Raw genomic sequence first — 16,997 nt, forward strand, 5'->3', positions numbered from 1 at the left:
GGAGCAAACCTCCACATGCACGGGGAGAACATGCAAACTCCACACAGAATAGCACCAGGCTCAAACCACAAACCTGCTGTGAGGCAACAGTGCTAACCACCGCACCAGCCGTGCTGAAATTAGAAAATGCCAGAAAAGTACATCTGACTCCTTTTTTTTTGGTAATATCTCCAAACTTCCAGTAAAATAAAGAAATGTAAAATTAAATACCATAATATCCCAAGCACGTAATTACCCTAAAATGTATGCTATTATCCTGTCTACATTGCAGATTTTGCTGATGTGTATGTTCAAATTTATACATTGCAAAAGTGAAACATCAGCCAATAGCTGAAACCTTGGAAACAAGACCCCAGTAGTAATGCAATGGGTGAATTAAAGGGGCATGTTAACATTTAGAACAGTACTAATAGCAGCGATTATGGACTATTTGTTAAGAGCTCTGCTTCTCATGCTGCAAAGCAGAGACAAATCCAACTTAACAGTGTATGACTGCAGATGTTTTGATGTAAGTTAGCCATGAGGCAATGTAAAACAGGTAAGATAATCCCAGAGCCAGCAGACATCGAGTACTGTACCTCCATGATGCTTTGCAGTTCCTCTACATACAGCCTCTCTGTTTCAATCAGCTCAGTCATGATGTGTCTGCAGAGAAAGATGAAAGAATCGGGGATATCTTTAGAGAGCAAATCAGGATGAAACGCCTCTGGCAGAATTTCCTCCAAAAACCATTCATTTATTCATCTATACAATGTTGCTCTGATGGGGAGTGTTGGGTGCTGTTGACATGAGGCAAAACATTTTTCTATGCTGTGACACCCTCACAGGAGTGAAGAGACACAGATGGACATCATATGTGTGTGTTTTCAGAGGCTGAGGGGCAGTTCCCCTGCCTGCATTCAATCCTTCAGCATCCCAACATTAAAATCTAATTTAATGGATGAGTATGAAGAACTCCTGACTGAGAGTTTTCAACCACATGGACTCCATCCTCCACCCACTAGGGAAGATAATGACATGTGCTTGAAAGCTCTGGAGAAAGCACTGAAGTTGAGCAGTTGAGCATCTACTAAATACTTAATACTAAAATACAAAGCAAATATGTACAGGCAGTTATCTTTGCACAATTGTACAATTTATTTGCTGTCTCAAGCCCATATAAAGGTGCTAAAAGGCAGTTTATGTACACTTCAATGTACATAGTTCAATAAAGCTTAAAGCACATATGTCAGATGCTCCTATTTGTCACATCACACACATTGTGGAAATGGAAGGAATGTATTTTCAGCTGTTTTGTTGTTTTTACTTTGCTAAGATTCTGTAAGTGCAGCAGCAAAGTTCTCAGCAAGACCCAGACTGTAAGTGCAGCGCTTCTCTCTAACCTTGTTATTACTAAGAATGCACACAAGTACAGGGACACAAAGAGCTAGTCTTGTGTGCTCACTACCTGACTGTGTACAGCTGCTATATTAGCAAATGCTCACAACATAAGTGCTGGTGCTGATTTGTACAATTTCACACACGTCCTCATGCACAGACACAGACGGACCCTCTCACCGACATAAAGCCATAATTTGCTTTATTGCACACGATGTGTGTATCAGCTGATGCAACTCAGAGGACATATGTTTATGCATTGCTGAGCATTACGACATGCAAAACGAATGTTCTTGGTCGGTAAAAATTACGTGAAGCAAATAAATACATGAAGCACAAATATTTCACTGCATTAGCTTTCTGATTAACTGTAAAACCAGACTCCCAGTACTTTTATCTTAAAGTTATATGTTCCATTCACCTTTCAAATTATGTCCAACACCTATTTTTCTCAACAAGCGGTCCCATTAAGAGTAGTAATGGTTACTTTGGTGGAACTGCTTGGTTTTCTATAAACTAGCATGCATTTTGTTTTCAATGACATTTTTGCACTACAGCACAGAAATGAAACTGCAAGATCTACGTACAAACACCCATTAAGCCAGTTCTGCGTCCTGGCTGCTACACTGCTGCCTGCTGTCAGAAACTCATGGAGGTGTCACGGAGGTCTGGAGTCAGATCACCATGACAAGCAGCCTTATAATATCCATCCATTGTCTACCGCTTATCCTTCAGGTCATAAGGGGGCTAAAGCCAATCCCAGCTGACACTGGGTGAGAGGTGGGGTCCACCCTGGACCGGTCGCCGGTCGGTCACACAGTCAACACATAGAGACAGACAAGCACTCACGCCCGCACTCTACTGGACAATTTAGACTCGCCAATGAATCCAACCTGCATGTCTGTGGACTGTGGGGGGAAGCAGGAGTAGAGAGACCCCATGCAAGCACAGGAAGAACATGCAAACTCCACACAGAAAGCTGGATTTGAAGCCGGAACCCTCTTGTCGTGAGGCAACAGTGCTAACCACCGCCGCACAGTTTTTGATATCATTAGAGATTAACTAAATTGGAATCTTTCTGTGTCAGGAAATATGAATTGTAATGACACTAGAGTTGTAGCGCATGGTTTTCAAATACAAATGATTTGGGGCCTGGAGTGTCTGTGTCAGGATGGTTCCACTCAGCCTGCTGCCCAGCACCAGCTTACTTTTTCATTTGGTGGCTCATATTTACGGACTGAAATTCCTCCCATGTGCTCACACGTAAATGTCGACGCCGTCATAAACGAAGCACAGATAGAGGGAGGTGGGATAAAGTGAAGGGGAGGTAAAGAGTTTTCCCCTTACTACCCAGTGGTTCCTCCCCTTCACAAGACACACCCACCCACACCACACGCACACACACACGCACACACACACACACAGGGTCCCACTCACATATGCTCACACAGGGACCTACAGCGCAATCTGAGCAGAAATTTGAAGCTCAGATGAGCTGCTGAGGTGGACTACCGCATCTCACAGGGAAAGAACGAAAAAAAGAGGAGCAAAGAGGAAAACTGAAATGGCAGAAAGTGGAGATGGTGACAGGCAGAGACAGTGAGCGTCACAGGTAGACAAGACATGAGGAGAGAGCGAGTTCATGGGAGCTGAGCAGAGCACAGGAGAAGGGTTCATCTGTACTTTACCTCACGCATGGAAGGGACTCACAAACAGTCCGGTAAGTCAGGAGCTGAAGTGGGTGTGTGTTTGTTTGTATGCTGAAGGGTGTTGCTCTAAATGAAGTCTATAATACCTTCCAGTGTTCAAGGCTAAAGGTGTCAGCTTGCAGTAGTGGACTGACAGTGTTAGAGAAGTAAGGGTGGGGGGGGATACAAGCTGGATGTGTCAAGATGATGAAGTCAAACAAGTAAATAGTCCCAGAACTCAAAGCACTTTTTCAGCTCTGTTGGGAGATTGCCAAGTCAGATCCAGAGTTTACAGGAGTGTTCCTGTGAGGCTGACAGGATGACTGAGGCTGAGACTGAGCAGGCTAGCTTAGCCGGGGAGCAGAGAGCCAACATAGCTGTAAAAATTAACAAAACCTTTAAGAAGTTACAGGACAGAGAGTCATAAAGAGGAGTGAAGCGGTTAACTCTCTGCCATAGATAGTGATGGAAGAAGTATTCACGTGTTTTGCTTGTGTAAAAACAGTAATAGCACTTACTCAAGTAAAATGTACAGAGGCATCAAAATACACTAAAGTACTACATGTGAAAGTATTATTATGCAGAATGACCCATTTCAAATGAATATATATATTGTTGTTGGATTCAATTATTGATGCATTAACATGTTCATCATTGTAATGCAGCAGCTTGTGAATGTGGAGCTCATTTGAATGATTTAATACACTGCTGAACAGTTTAACCTGTATTAATACATCAGCATTTATTGATTTGTGATTTTTATTAATAATATAAATCTGTAAAGTAACGACTAAAGCTGTCAAATAAATGTAGTACATCATTTCCCTCTGATATGTCGCTGAGCAAAAGTATAAAGTAGCACAAAATGGAAAAACTCAACTCAAATACAAGTTTCTCAAAACTGGACGAAGCTTGAGTTAATGTACATAGTTACAGTCCAACACTGGCCTTAGACAAACCTGCAAACCAAAGATTTTGTTCACGCTTAAAATTAAAAGTTACTTTTCAGTGGTTTAAATGTTATTTTGGAACAGTTGTTTTCATTTTTTCGTTTTTTAAAGAAAAGGTCAATTTTCTAGTGGGGCTAAATTGAGATCACTTTATACAATTATTGGAATGAAAATCGATTCTTTCTTGTGAGAAACAATCACTTTTTAGATGTATTTTGAAACAAAACACTGTGTGTTAAAATGGAAAATATAAGCATTTAAAAAATAAAACTCAACTTTATTGATCAGGGGAATGAGAGTGAAATGACTCTGGGGGACGCACTGACAGGAAATCAGCTTATATTCATGAACTCATCTGGAGCACAGGGAAGTTTTTGTGTTCTACTTAAACCGATGTGGCCAGGTTTCACCGTAGCTCTAGAGTGGAGGCCTGTCACTGCAGGTCAGAGGTGTGTGTGGTTTGGTATAATCAGACTTCACTGATAGAAATGAAATACATTTTGGTCTCACACTTTGGTCACCCTTTGGGCTGTTGGAAAGGGCATATATGAATACATTTTGATTGATTGATTGAAAAGTGCATTTTGCACAATATGATAAGATAAGAGGGGGAAATTGTCATAACGCAACAGCTACATCAGAACCGAAGAAAAAGGAGATAAAAAATTGAGAAGAAATAAAAATACAAATATACAAAATACAATGCAAAAGTGCAAAAAATACAAATATAGAAATGTACAAAATAAAATATAGTGCAATGGGACATTTAAGTGAAAAAAGGGCTCAGGTGCAGGAATATGGAAACACATGCAGTGTATGTTTTATAACAGCACATAACATGATAGGACTGTTTTATATATATTTTATACGTTTCATTCTCCCCTTTCCTCTCTCTCGTCTTTCTTTACAAAGTTTACAATATCATTCACCCGGATGTGGCTTGGGTGCTGCACTGCACTGCTGCAGACTCTTGTGTGGTTAGCACACGATGTTCCCCTCATGCTTGCATGGGTTTTCTCTCTCTCTCTCTCTCTCTCTCTCTCTCTTTTCCCCCCACAGTCCAAAGACATGCAGGTTAATTGGTGACTCAAAGATCACAGGTGTGAGTGAGAGCATGAACGGTTGTCTGTCTCTATATGTCAGCCCTGCGATTGACTGGCAACCATTCACGCTCACACTCACACACCTACGATTTTAGAGTCACCAATTAACCCCACCTCTCGCCCAAAGTCAGCTGAGATTGGCTCCAGCCAGTGCTGTCTACATCACTGACTGAATACAGTATGTGCATATGACATATTCAGCCTTGGTACATCTTTTTCAGTCAACAAAGAAGTGGTCAGCTGCTGGTGGGTCACGCAGGCACTGACGTATTACCAAGCACTGGATACCATGACCCAGAGAGCACCTTATTCCTTCCTGACGCCGCTCATGCATACAATATGTGACAGTGAGTGTTAAAGAGCTGACTGAAGTCCTCTTGGCTCCCCACACAAATTATAATACAATTATTTCATCATATGGCTCCTTCATGCATGTCACCGTATTAGTTGCCATTTCTCGGGCTCCCACACCTTTTTGAAAAGCTGATTCAAAGATCTGACCAGGCTTTAAAAGACTTGATTCCCTATTTTACTGTTGTCAGTTGTTCTACTGTAGTGCCCGCAGCAGGTGTAACCTCATTACTGATGAGAGATAAGGAAATACTGCCATCATTTCCTGTACAGTGCCCTAAAGGGATATTTCACAAAAGAATGCAGACAGTACACTGGACTTGTTTTAGTAAGTTCCACTTGTGTAAAAAAAAATAAAATAATAATTTTAATATTTTAACAGTAAAAGTGAAGCGCTTATTTCACAACACAGTGGGAGCTTAGTGTTTGTCTCTGGCTGAAATGCTGCTATCACAGACCCTAACTTCAGTGCTTTCTTCTAGCCGGGTTGGAAGGCATGTTTCTACATCACGTCCTCCCACCTGTGTTGCACTGTGTGTGTCTCTGACTCTGGATATGGTTTATGCAGTGAACCCACATATCCTGTAACATTTTCTGTACGAGGATGTGTTCAATTTCCGTTTCACACAAAAAACTGGGTGAACTGCCACCTCGTGTCTGACAGATTGACTTGACTGACTGCGTGTGGTTTTTCCAACACAATTCTTTGATGAAACACAACTTCCATCTTGTAATCTCAATTGTCTCCGCCTCTTTCATGAAGTAATGCTTCGGTTTGCATTGGAATTCAGCCGAGGAACTTTTCTGACAGGTTCTGTCATGGGGGCTGTAGACATTTTTAATCCATGTGTCCCACACCAGTTATCAGACTGTATGATTAAACTCACCGTGAGTAAACATGGGTGACTGCAGCCTAAACAGACACAGACATATTCTGCATTCCTGTGATTTTTCACCCATGTGACCATTATGTAGAGAACCATAGCCATGTCAAACTAAGGTTGTTCCACTGTATGATGGTTAGTTGAAGAATACTCTAATGTTGCTGGGTAGATGATGTGTTTACCGTGCATGGAGCCATCATATAGCCTTATGACTAACAGCCTACTGGTCCTCCCTGCTGTGGAGAGACGTGTTCAAAAACCAGTTCCAGTTCCTGTAGTTTAAACATAGGAAAGGGAACTGCTTTGCGCTGCCTTCTGTGGTGAAGGAAAAACAAAAGGTGTCTGGGTAGTCAGGGCTGTTCAAGCATAAAGATGTGCTTGGTGTCAGATATCAACACGTGAGCACTGATGTCCGCTAATGTGATCTCACTTCAAGTCTGAGAGAGTCTCAAATTTTAAGCTGCCCCACTTCAATTATTCGGTGTCACGTGACTTCTTACGCTTATTGTTCTCCTCCGGCCCTCTGAAAGTAAAACGGAGAAACGCGCTCACTCAGAAGACGACCTGCAGGCGACCAGACAAAAATGAAGCAGCTGTTTTTATCGCGTCATTGTTCTTCAACTCTGCATGTAGCTACTGGGAAGCTTTTCAGGGATTCTTGGAAAAGAAATGTGACTCCGTGGCCTGTGTCTATCTGTGGTAAAGCTTTTATGGCCAAGGAGAGAGAGAGCATCACGTTCCACACTGCATGCCCTCACTTCACCAGACAACCAGCATCATCACTGTACAGCATCACCTCTCTCAAAATGTGCACTCCTTTGATTTAAATGTAGATTTAGAAGATTAATTTAAAAAATAGCGGAACACCGACACGAACCAGACGTGGTTACAGAAAATATTCAGTGAAGCTAAACTTCGACTGCTAACTGTTTTAATGAACTTCAAGTCATATTAGCCTGTTGGGTAATTAGGAGGTGTAGTTTCCTGCCAAAGGAACGCTTGCAAAGAAAGGTGCTGCTGCCTTCAATGAGCGTGGAGCATGTGGGCACTGTTTATTTGACGTGCGAGAGCCTGATTTTTATCAACTGTAGTGTTCATTGCTGTTGATTTTCCACTTCCTATAACACATCCACAGAACACACAGCACCCACACAGTAACACATGTGACATATCCTATATGAAAATGTACAGATCACTACTTGAAGAGGCGCCGGGCACAAAGCCTAGATGGTGGATCCACTCACAGTGTGTTTAGTCACAAGACCTGTGGATGCTAAGCCACGTGTTGTCAGAGCTCCCCATTGTCGGTTGACCTCGGTGTTCAGTCAAAATATGCTGCTGCGGAAATATCAGCCTGTTGTGTGGCAGCTTTGCGCGGACGTCAGCAGCTTCTCTGCTCAGGGCCTCTGCTGAGCTAACACCCCTCTATTGTAATTCTTTGTGCTGGGTCGGCACTTACATTCACAGTTAAGGACAGTTAGTCAACATGGGCAGACTATTTTTTTGGTGTTTACGATATACAATGGTGATTTTCGTGTTAAGGGGCCAGTCTGTTTCTGTGCACCCCCTTCCCTGTTTTGGTCCCAGTCATGGCTGAATGATTTGAGGAGTAATCACTACAAAGATGTATGTTTTTTTACATACAATGAAATAAATAACGCAGTTGCGAGTTGTTGATATCCTCACAGAGTTCTTTGGAAACCAGTTCTGTTCATTATTTTTTTTAATTGTTTAACCTACATTTATTATGATATGCATCCAGTGATATACTCCACATTCCTCAGTCACGATATTAAAAGGTGGCTTTGGTATCGAAGGCATTGACATTGACATTAAAAAAAAAGTCCAAATCCCAAATCATTTTACAAATGGAAGGAGACCCCTAATGACACTCAGCACTTTAGCTGCTACAACTAGCGTTATCCTCACAGAAGGACCGGACAGGCTGCTTCATATCGGTTACCAATATTTGGACCAACAATGGAAGGAAGACAGATGAAATGAGTCTCAAAGATTATACAGGAAATGGGGAAGAGAGCGGGGAGTGACATGCCGGACAACATCAGCAGAGTTTTACAGCAGATGCTTTAGCAGGGAGAGCAAACAGGATGCTTGGCAGTGTCACTTTACAAGTAGTCACATGCAACAGACACAGCCAATGAAGCAATTTACTGTTTCCAGCACGGTCAGTGATACAGTCATCTGCACTGAATTTCACCCCTTAGCCTCATGGTTATTCATGGCTAGTTCTGGACTTGTTGATATCACAGTCTAGACAGTATCACTGAGTTAATATAAAAAGCCACCGGAATGTGATAATATTTCCACCTCGCCCTTCATCAAAGAGCACTTTGCTTGTCTCTCAGTGTGTGCGTGTGTGTGTGTGTGTGCACTAGTGTGTCTAGTTAATGGTTTACTCATAGCAGAGGTGCCTCTCTAGCTGTCACTTTGCCATTTCCAGAGAGAGCATCATCGCATCATCGTTTTTATCATCTAAGCAACATTCTCACCCAAAGGGCCCTGCACAGTGTTTACACACCTAGAAGGTGCATGTTTTGACTGCAGCAGAACCAGACATCCATACAGAGATATTGTGATAAAATAAGAATATTAGAAATATATTCAAGTAAAATAAGATCCCTTTAAACTCATACTTGTGTGCCACAGCTCTTTCATGATAGCATATAGTTGTAAAATAGCGGTGAAAGCACAGGATATTGATTAATTAAATATGCTGCTGAAGCCAGCCAAAGACACACTGCCAGTCCTTATAAAGTACCTATGAATCAATTGTGAAAATTAGAGTCAAATGAGAGGAATGAAAAATACAGAGGTAGAATAGACCCAGAATAATCCTGATGGAACATAACACACAAAGAGATACTGTTAGTGGAGATACAGGAAGTTCTCATACAAGTATCAGAGTGGTGTAATAGTAATTGCCATAGAGGGTTTCACCAAGAGTAGGATCATTAGTAAAATTGGACAAAAACAGCCACCATCCTTTCCTTGAAACAACTGCCGTGTGCCGCAGATTCAGGATCTTTTCTAAGATGAAGGAAATACTGCATGCCTACATTACTGTCCATTTGCATGTTGCAGATATGTGGCGGTCATAAAGCAACGACTTTACATGAATTAGAGCCAGCGGCGCCCAAACTTTCTGTCATCCTCTCTTTTGGAAATCAAAACAGTTGTGAGCCTGGACATGTTCTGAATGGCAGAAATCGAAGTTATGGGCCTCATTGGCACGTAGTTTACCCTGGTCAATTATTCTAAGTGAAACACAACAACGTATACAAACCTAAAATAAATGTGCGGTCCCTATGGTAATGCTGAACACATTACATGTCTATCATCTCCTCCTGTATTCCTAGAATGCAGACATTTAGCCCCTTTAGCAACACTGTAGATTAGATAGACTCAAAGCCACATAGTAGTGGCATTAGACTCAATTAAGAGGCACAAAACAAATAATATGGTAGAACTACCAAAATTAGAATTATTATTAAATCACCATAGAAGAACTGTAAGATCATTGAATTGATGTTTTACCAAACAGACAGTCAATCATAGGGTTAAAACACACATTAAAGAACGGCTGTAGATATTCTAATATGATCCTAATGAAGAGCCAGTGTCCATGCAGACGTTTCTTGCAGTCGCTATATTAATGTTACAATATGAGCTCAATAACTAAATGCAGGGGGGGGGGGTTATATTTCACTCTGCAGGTCTACACACCACTCACACACACACACACACACACTTTCCACACACTACAGAGCCGGGGGGGAAGAACAATACGCACAGACACCTGTGCGTAAAAACCACGTGGTGACGCATGCACCATCCTCTGCGACTCCAATAGCGGCCAGGCTCATGAAGCCGTGAGCCCGGACTACCTTCAGTGATCGCGTCCATCATAGTTTCTTCTCCAAGTCTCGCGCTCTGTCAGCGTGTTTTTCTGCAGACCTGCGGTGAGTAGCACATATGTGGGAAATCTTTTTTTTCGGACCGGTGACGTGTCCTCCCGGTGCCGATCCCGCTGGTGTGTGTCTGTCAGTCACCCGTAGCGGAAGCGCAACTTTGAAACAGGTGGGAGCTGCTGGCATGGTCTTCCCCGGCTGATGGGCGACCCTTAGATCATCTTGATTTTGGATTTTTAAAACACGGTCTTACCTGGAAGTTGTACGAATGTGTGCGCAAAGTGATCTGTGCGCGCGTTTTTGTTCTCACTGCAGTGTTACAGGGGGGGTCAGCCCGCCCAAAGCCACCTGTTTGTGCTCGATTCACACTTTTCACATGAATTAGTCCACTTCTTTGTTCCAGCAAAGTATGACCACCAATACCAGGTGGTCATACTTTGCTGTCTTTAACATGAACTGCGCCTACATTGGTCTCATTTCACTCTCATTTTCTGTTAACATCCTTTTTGTTAGGATGTCAACAGCCTGCAGCAATAAAGAATGAAGCCTGGGATGAAAACAGACTTTTATTGCTAATTAAAATGAAATGAGCTGAAATGATCCAATAAACTCCTGAAGCAACCGAAGAGAAAAATAATCTGCAAACGCGTTAAAATACCAAACGTCGTATTGTTTCAGCTTCTCAAATGTGAGGATTTGATGCTTTTATTTATCACGTGCATAAGCAAATTGAACATCTTAAGGTTTTGAACTTTTGGTCAGGCAAAACGAGGCATTGCCTGCGTTGGGCTCTGGATAGTTGTGATGGGTATTTTTTATTTTAAAGATTTAACAGTCGTTGATAGTGAAAACAATCATCGGTTGCAGGCTCATCTAAATTAATGAAAAAACTAAACTAAAATCGGGTTATTCCACGTTTCGCTGTGGACCATGTGTGCCATGCATACATACAAAGTAGTTGCAGATAAGCGGCACAATTCTCAACAAATGTGAAAAATACTAAGGCATTTGAGTTAGTCTTGAGTTTAGACCCTGATCACCTTCTTGCAGTGGACTGTTATGCAGATCTGGTCCATGTAAACAAACCTCACAATAGGGGTACCCTGGGGCACAATCTTATCACAGTGTGGGCGGACAAGGGGGGTGGGGGTCATTTTAAAGTTTCTTTTGCAAAAGCAGAGAACTGGTGAAAGAGAGAAAAAGTGATGCTGCAACTAAGATCCCTGGACTCCTCCCATTTAAGTCCCATCATGCCAACTGCACCTGGCCCAGCTTCAAAAACATCCTCACCCGTCGTGGTGCTCTTTAGACTGCTAACATCAAGCAGCTCCTCCGTAATGCAAAAGTGATCTTCATTAGTTATTAGCTGTGCTCTCATCGCACACCGCGTCTGAAACTTTCTACACTCACTTGCTCTCTTACGTTTCCTTAATTCTGCTATTTTGGGTCACCTGTAGCACATTTCTTCTTCTATTACTCATTTTATAGAGAAGCTGCCTCGTTCAAGACAGTTACTCCACCTAGTGGTGAGACTAAGAAGTACAACACAGTCCAACGCAGGTTCCATGTGTGGGCCGTGTTCCAATACATTTTTAGAATTTCCTGCGGGCCAATGAAAATTGGATCACGGGCCACAGTTGGACCACGGGCCGTAGTTTGGACACCCCTGATCTAGAGACACTAGTGTGGTTTTGAAGTTTGCACCGTAGAGCTCTCACACACCCTGGGACTTCTTTGAGTAATATGTTTTGTTGCTCTGAAACAATGGATAGAGAAGGTAATCAAGACAACAACAGTTATTGTGTGTTTATGTGAGTGCTTTCTAAACTACAAAAATAGGACAGAATTATTGTCATTTAATACTGTAACAATTAATTGTTTAGTCTATAAAATGTGACTAAATATTCCAAGATCCCAAATTGACATCTTTATGCGTTTTGCTCTGTGCATTCAAAACCCCAAAGATATTCAGTTTGCAGTAGTATAATGAGAGAAAAGCAGCAAATCATAACATGTGACAGGCTTGAACAGACAGTTTGGAGTTCATGTGTGACAAATGACACAATGAATTAGTTGAAAATCTAAATAAGTGGCAATTAGTTTGATGAATGACTCCACTAATCATGTCAAGTCTAATGTATGTAGCCCAAGCAGTCAAAATCTTGTCCGTATGACCCTGATCTCCGATGCTCCTCTTTTTCTCAGGTGCCACGTGGTCCTATGACATGCTGACGTTACAGTAACCCAGAGGAGGAAAAAGGGTGAGGAAGTGGAGGAGAGGGATGAAACTAACCCGGAGCATGTCAAGTTTTTTTGGGCTGAACGAACAACACTGAGTTTTACCCGGAAGCTGCTTCCATCCTGATCACTATGAGGGAGGGGAGCTTTTGCTTCACACAGTGGATCAGTAGCGGAGCACCCAGAATGCCGAAGAGCTTGACAAAAGCTTACTGGACTTGACGACATCAAAAAGAGAGGAGGAGGAGGGAAAGGGGACAGGCGAGACACACGGTAGAAGATAAAACGAAGGAGATGATGGGGAAGAGGATTGGATGATTGGAGAGCCGAATGAGAAGTCAAGCTTAAGAGTGAAATGTGGAGGTAGAGGTGAAATCACATAGTCTACTATCAGAAAAAGAAGAGAGGGGTAAGACGGAGGAAGATCCATCTGCACGAAAGTAGAGTTGTGGACAGATTCAAAGGATCCTGTCAGTGTTCAGAGACAGAGAAATCAGCATTAGTCGCAATGTTCATGAACTTCCGTCGTATCCGCAAGTGCCAGTGTGTGCAGCTGCTGACCACAGGCCTGGTGCTGTGTGTGGTGATGGTCTGCTGGGAGGAGCTGGACCACCACGTGGTCAGTCATATGAGGTCCTACACGTACCGCTACCTGGTCAACAGCTATGACTTTCTCAATTCTTCCTTCGCCATCTCCTCAAACCGTCACCCCAGAAAGGATGGATTTAACGGAATGGATGGTGGGTTGGTGAACTATCCGTACCTCATCAACCACCCAGGTAAATGTGGAGGTGATGGGCAAAGCCAGGACGATGTCCTTCTGCTTCTGTTTGTCAAATCATCGCCAGAGAACTTTGAGCGGCGCCAGGCCATCAGGGACACATGGGGGAATGAGAGCTTTGTTTTATCAGAACTTGGGGCGAGTGTGAGGATGGTGTTTGCCCTCGGCGTGCACCCAGATGTTCGGCAGAGATCCAGGGTGCAGAGCGCGCTGCTACAGGAGGACCAGACCTATGGAGACCTAATCCAGCAGAATTTTTTGGACACTTTCCACAATCTGACAGCCAAACTGATTCTGCAGTTCCACTGGGGACACAAGTACTGCCCTCAGGCACGCTTCCTCATGTCTGCGGATGACGACATCTTTGTCCACATGCCCAATTTGGTGAAGTACCTGCGGCAGGTCCTGAGTATAGAATCAGGGGCCAAAGACTTGTGGGTGGGGCATGTACACAGAGGAGCACCTCCAATTCGCCGTAAAGAAAGCAAATACCACGTACCCTATGCTCTGTATCCCTGGCCCTCCTACCCAGACTACACTGCAGGGGCGGGGTATGTGGTTTCAGGGGATGTGGCCGCTAAGATCTACCACGCGACTACTGCGCTGAACTCCTCCATGTACATCGATGATGTCTTCATGGGGATTTGTGCTAAAGCCATGGGGGTCTCTCCCCAGGAACATGTGTATTTTTCAGGGGAGGGCAAGGCTCCGTACCATCCCTGCATTTATGATCACATGATCACATCGCATGGTCACGCCACGGATGTGCGCTCATTATGGCAGGCAGCCACAGACCCTTCAGTGTACAGCCACTCCAGAGGATTTATTGGTAATCTTTACTGCACAGCGGTGAGAGTGATGCTGTTGTGTGTGCCGTATTACCAGAATACGTACTCCTGTATGGCTGCTTTTACATAAATGGTCTTAATGCAAGGATTGGTGCAAGGACTGCTGAATACTAAATATACCTTATAAACAAATGATGGTGCCTCACACAGTCATTTTTTCTCTTTCATGTTATATTTCAGTGTTTGCTGGTTATACTGTGTATTTACTCTCTTGTAATAAAGATCAAACCTGTTCTGTTAAGCAAACAAATGCAGTCAGTTGTTCTTCAGTCACCAGCAGGACCAGGTTAAGCTTGTATACACTGTTTAGTGCTTCACATTGTTAACTTTGCCTTCATGTCATATTCAGAGATAATTGCAGCTTTTTAGAGGATTATTATCAATATTTAAAATCTGAATGCACTCCAGATATAATATGATTGATTTTTTTATCCAAAGGCAGTTATGAGGGTTTGATGGATGATAGTTTTACTATCAGCTTCAAACTACTAAACTTGGTGTCCAAATTTTCATATTATTTTATATTTTCATCAATGTTTCCTCTATGAAAATCCCTTAAAGTGCTTGATTTGAAGTATAATCTGGCCTACTTCAACCCTTTTAACAAGCGGCCCCAATGAAGGAAGGAAGTTATCAGGGATGGCATCCTGTCAAATCCTCATTATCATAAAAGCCTCTGTGCTTCCCAAACTACAAACCATATGAAAGCAGAAAGCACAACACTGTGTAGATCATTTGAAGAACACGATATCACTGTGGCAAAAGGTAGTTATTTTGTAAAATGAATACATAATAGCAGTAAACATTGTGTCAAAACCTCTGTGTACTGACTTCATGATAGGCAACTCTGAAGAACAACCTTTCAGAAGAGAGGGTTCAAGTACAATAACAATTTTATTTTGTGTATGACAATTAGAGCTGAAACTATCATGGATTGATAGAATTAATTGGCATTCATTTTGATAATTGATTAGATATTTCAATCAAATTTTCAAGCAAAAATTGCAGTTTTGGGTTTAGCAAATTGAAGAAGTCATCTCGAAATATTTGGCCAATTAACCAATAATGGAAATAATCATCAGTAGTTGGTCAGATATCATTTTTGTCTTAAAAACAAAACCAGCCTGTCATCAGACAAGAACATCAGAAGTAGCCGTTGGCATTAGATACTAATTGTGAGGTGCATAATTGTCTGATATGAATGTAATTCCAAGGATACTGGACTGTTAACAAAAAAAAAAGGGTGCTTGGACCATAACTTTGCTGCAAACTAACAGGAACCATGTAGAAACAAATGTGGACACTCTGTGTGAGTAACAGATGTATTTAGCTGAAATGTTCTTCTGGGTGGTCACAGACTCTTTAAATAGCCTTCCTACTCTTAGACCCTCAACTTTGTGTGTTATTTAGTTCTGCTCTGACTCACTTCCATCATGCTGACAAAACGCACCAATCATTTCCTGTTGAGACACCAGTCAGCCAGTAGGACAAAAGCTAGATCCGGCCAGACTTGGAGTTAAATAATGCCAGATGAATGAACTTTGCTATTCTATAAAGTAGAAAATGTTTGTCAGATTCACAGTAAGGGGTTTGGGATTTTTACTCCTCTGCATTTTCAGCTTTATGGATTCTTTTTCTCATCACCCTCCTGTTTCTGTTTCTTCCCCTTGATTTCCCCACCCCCCCTCCTTTGCAGTGAGTCTCTTCATTAGTCTGTTAGAATATAGCCCTACTGCATCCTGTTACACTTCACTGTGGTCACTGTGGTCACTGTGCTGAATGAATGTAGCACAAGAAGCAGTGTTTTCTGTTGCTGAATCTGGAATACTGGTTGATGAAAGACCACATTTGAACCTCAGAAGAGGAAGTCTATATACAAGGAAATATTAGCTAGATGTTGTCATCTCAGCTCAACAATAGACCGGCGATTGAATGGATTTAAAACACATATGAGTTAAACTTTTAAAACCACTTTGACTAGATTGTTGTTGCAAACAGATAGGGAGTAGATTTAGATTTTACAAGGTATATGAACTCTTTTATAGAAAAAAAACAACATCAGAAAAAAACTCCATTCCAAGTAGAGTATTTCTAGACCCGAATGGAGATTATCTATAAAGTGGCCGTATATAGAAATGCTCCAATGCTAAGGTTGGTCTGATTTGACTAAGTCCATACAATGCAGGGTAAAATTAAACATGGATAAATTCCACACTGGAGTCCTACATCACCACTTGCACTGTCACCTGGATGTTAACTGTTACACCACCTGTGTCTGAAATGGGCTCTTCACATACACAGTGCATGTGGTAAGTGCTATAAATCACTGGAATATGACACCCTCACTTCAAACCGTGCACAGATTATGGCATAGATCTAATACTAAACCAATTGTATTTCTGCTGTTTACTGACCCAGACAATGACACAACAACATTGCGGAGATGCAGAGAGCTGCATATGAGCACACACAGATGGTCACAGTGGTGTGTTCTGTCTTTACCTGCGTCTGTTGGACAGGCTCTCCTCTGTCTCGTGGGCCACAACGACATGGGTGGAGCCTCCTTGGCTTTCCTCGTGCATTACCTCAATCTGTGACACACAAACACACACATATTGCCTTAATCATTCAGGCAGGTTACATTATGTCTAGAAACACCACTACAATATCAGTAACCCGAGTGTCTTCTTCTCAATCCTTGTTTAATGACACATTCAACCAATCCCTGTCAACTTGTAAAGTCATAAGATATCATGTCATGGTGGTATCAGGTGCTTTCATTCAGGTGGTGATCATCGATGGTAAATATTTTACTGGACCTACAGTAAAGCCACTCCAGACCTACTAG

The 16,997-nt window shown here is 42.2% G+C and overlaps 2 protein-coding genes across 2 annotated transcripts in view; one reads left to right on the top strand and one right to left on the bottom strand.

The window, feature by feature from the left end:
• The window catches only part of mcf2l2 (MCF.2 cell line derived transforming sequence-like 2), an 81,104-nt gene that overhangs the window by 44,732 nt on the left and 19,375 nt on the right, over positions 1–16,997 (bottom strand). Inside the window, exons 15-16 of the mRNA XM_070831734.1 lie at positions 16,652–16,740; positions 579–645 (exon numbers count right to left, since the gene is read on the bottom strand). Coding sequence (XP_070687835.1) covers positions 579–645; positions 16,652–16,740 — 156 coding nt within the window. The remainder of the gene's footprint in view (positions 1–578; positions 646–16,651; positions 16,741–16,997) is intronic.
• b3gnt5a (UDP-GlcNAc:betaGal beta-1,3-N-acetylglucosaminyltransferase 5a) lies at positions 12,841–14,303 on the top strand. Its single transcript, XM_070831735.1, has one exon. It carries the CDS (start codon positions 13,029–13,031, stop codon positions 14,217–14,219), a length of 1,191 nt encoding a protein of 396 aa, XP_070687836.1. The 5' UTR covers positions 12,841–13,028; the 3' UTR covers positions 14,220–14,303.

This window comes from Pempheris klunzingeri, chromosome 6 (assembly GCF_042242105.1).
Source record: "Pempheris klunzingeri isolate RE-2024b chromosome 6, fPemKlu1.hap1, whole genome shotgun sequence".
NCBI lineage: Eukaryota > Metazoa > Chordata > Actinopteri > Acropomatiformes > Pempheridae > Pempheris > Pempheris klunzingeri.

What these genes read in the sequence shown, in the direction of transcription:
- b3gnt5a (XM_070831735.1), top strand. Translation starts at nt 13,029, where the DNA reads ATGTTCATGAACTTCCGTCGTATCCGCAAGTGCCAGTGTGTGCAGCTG.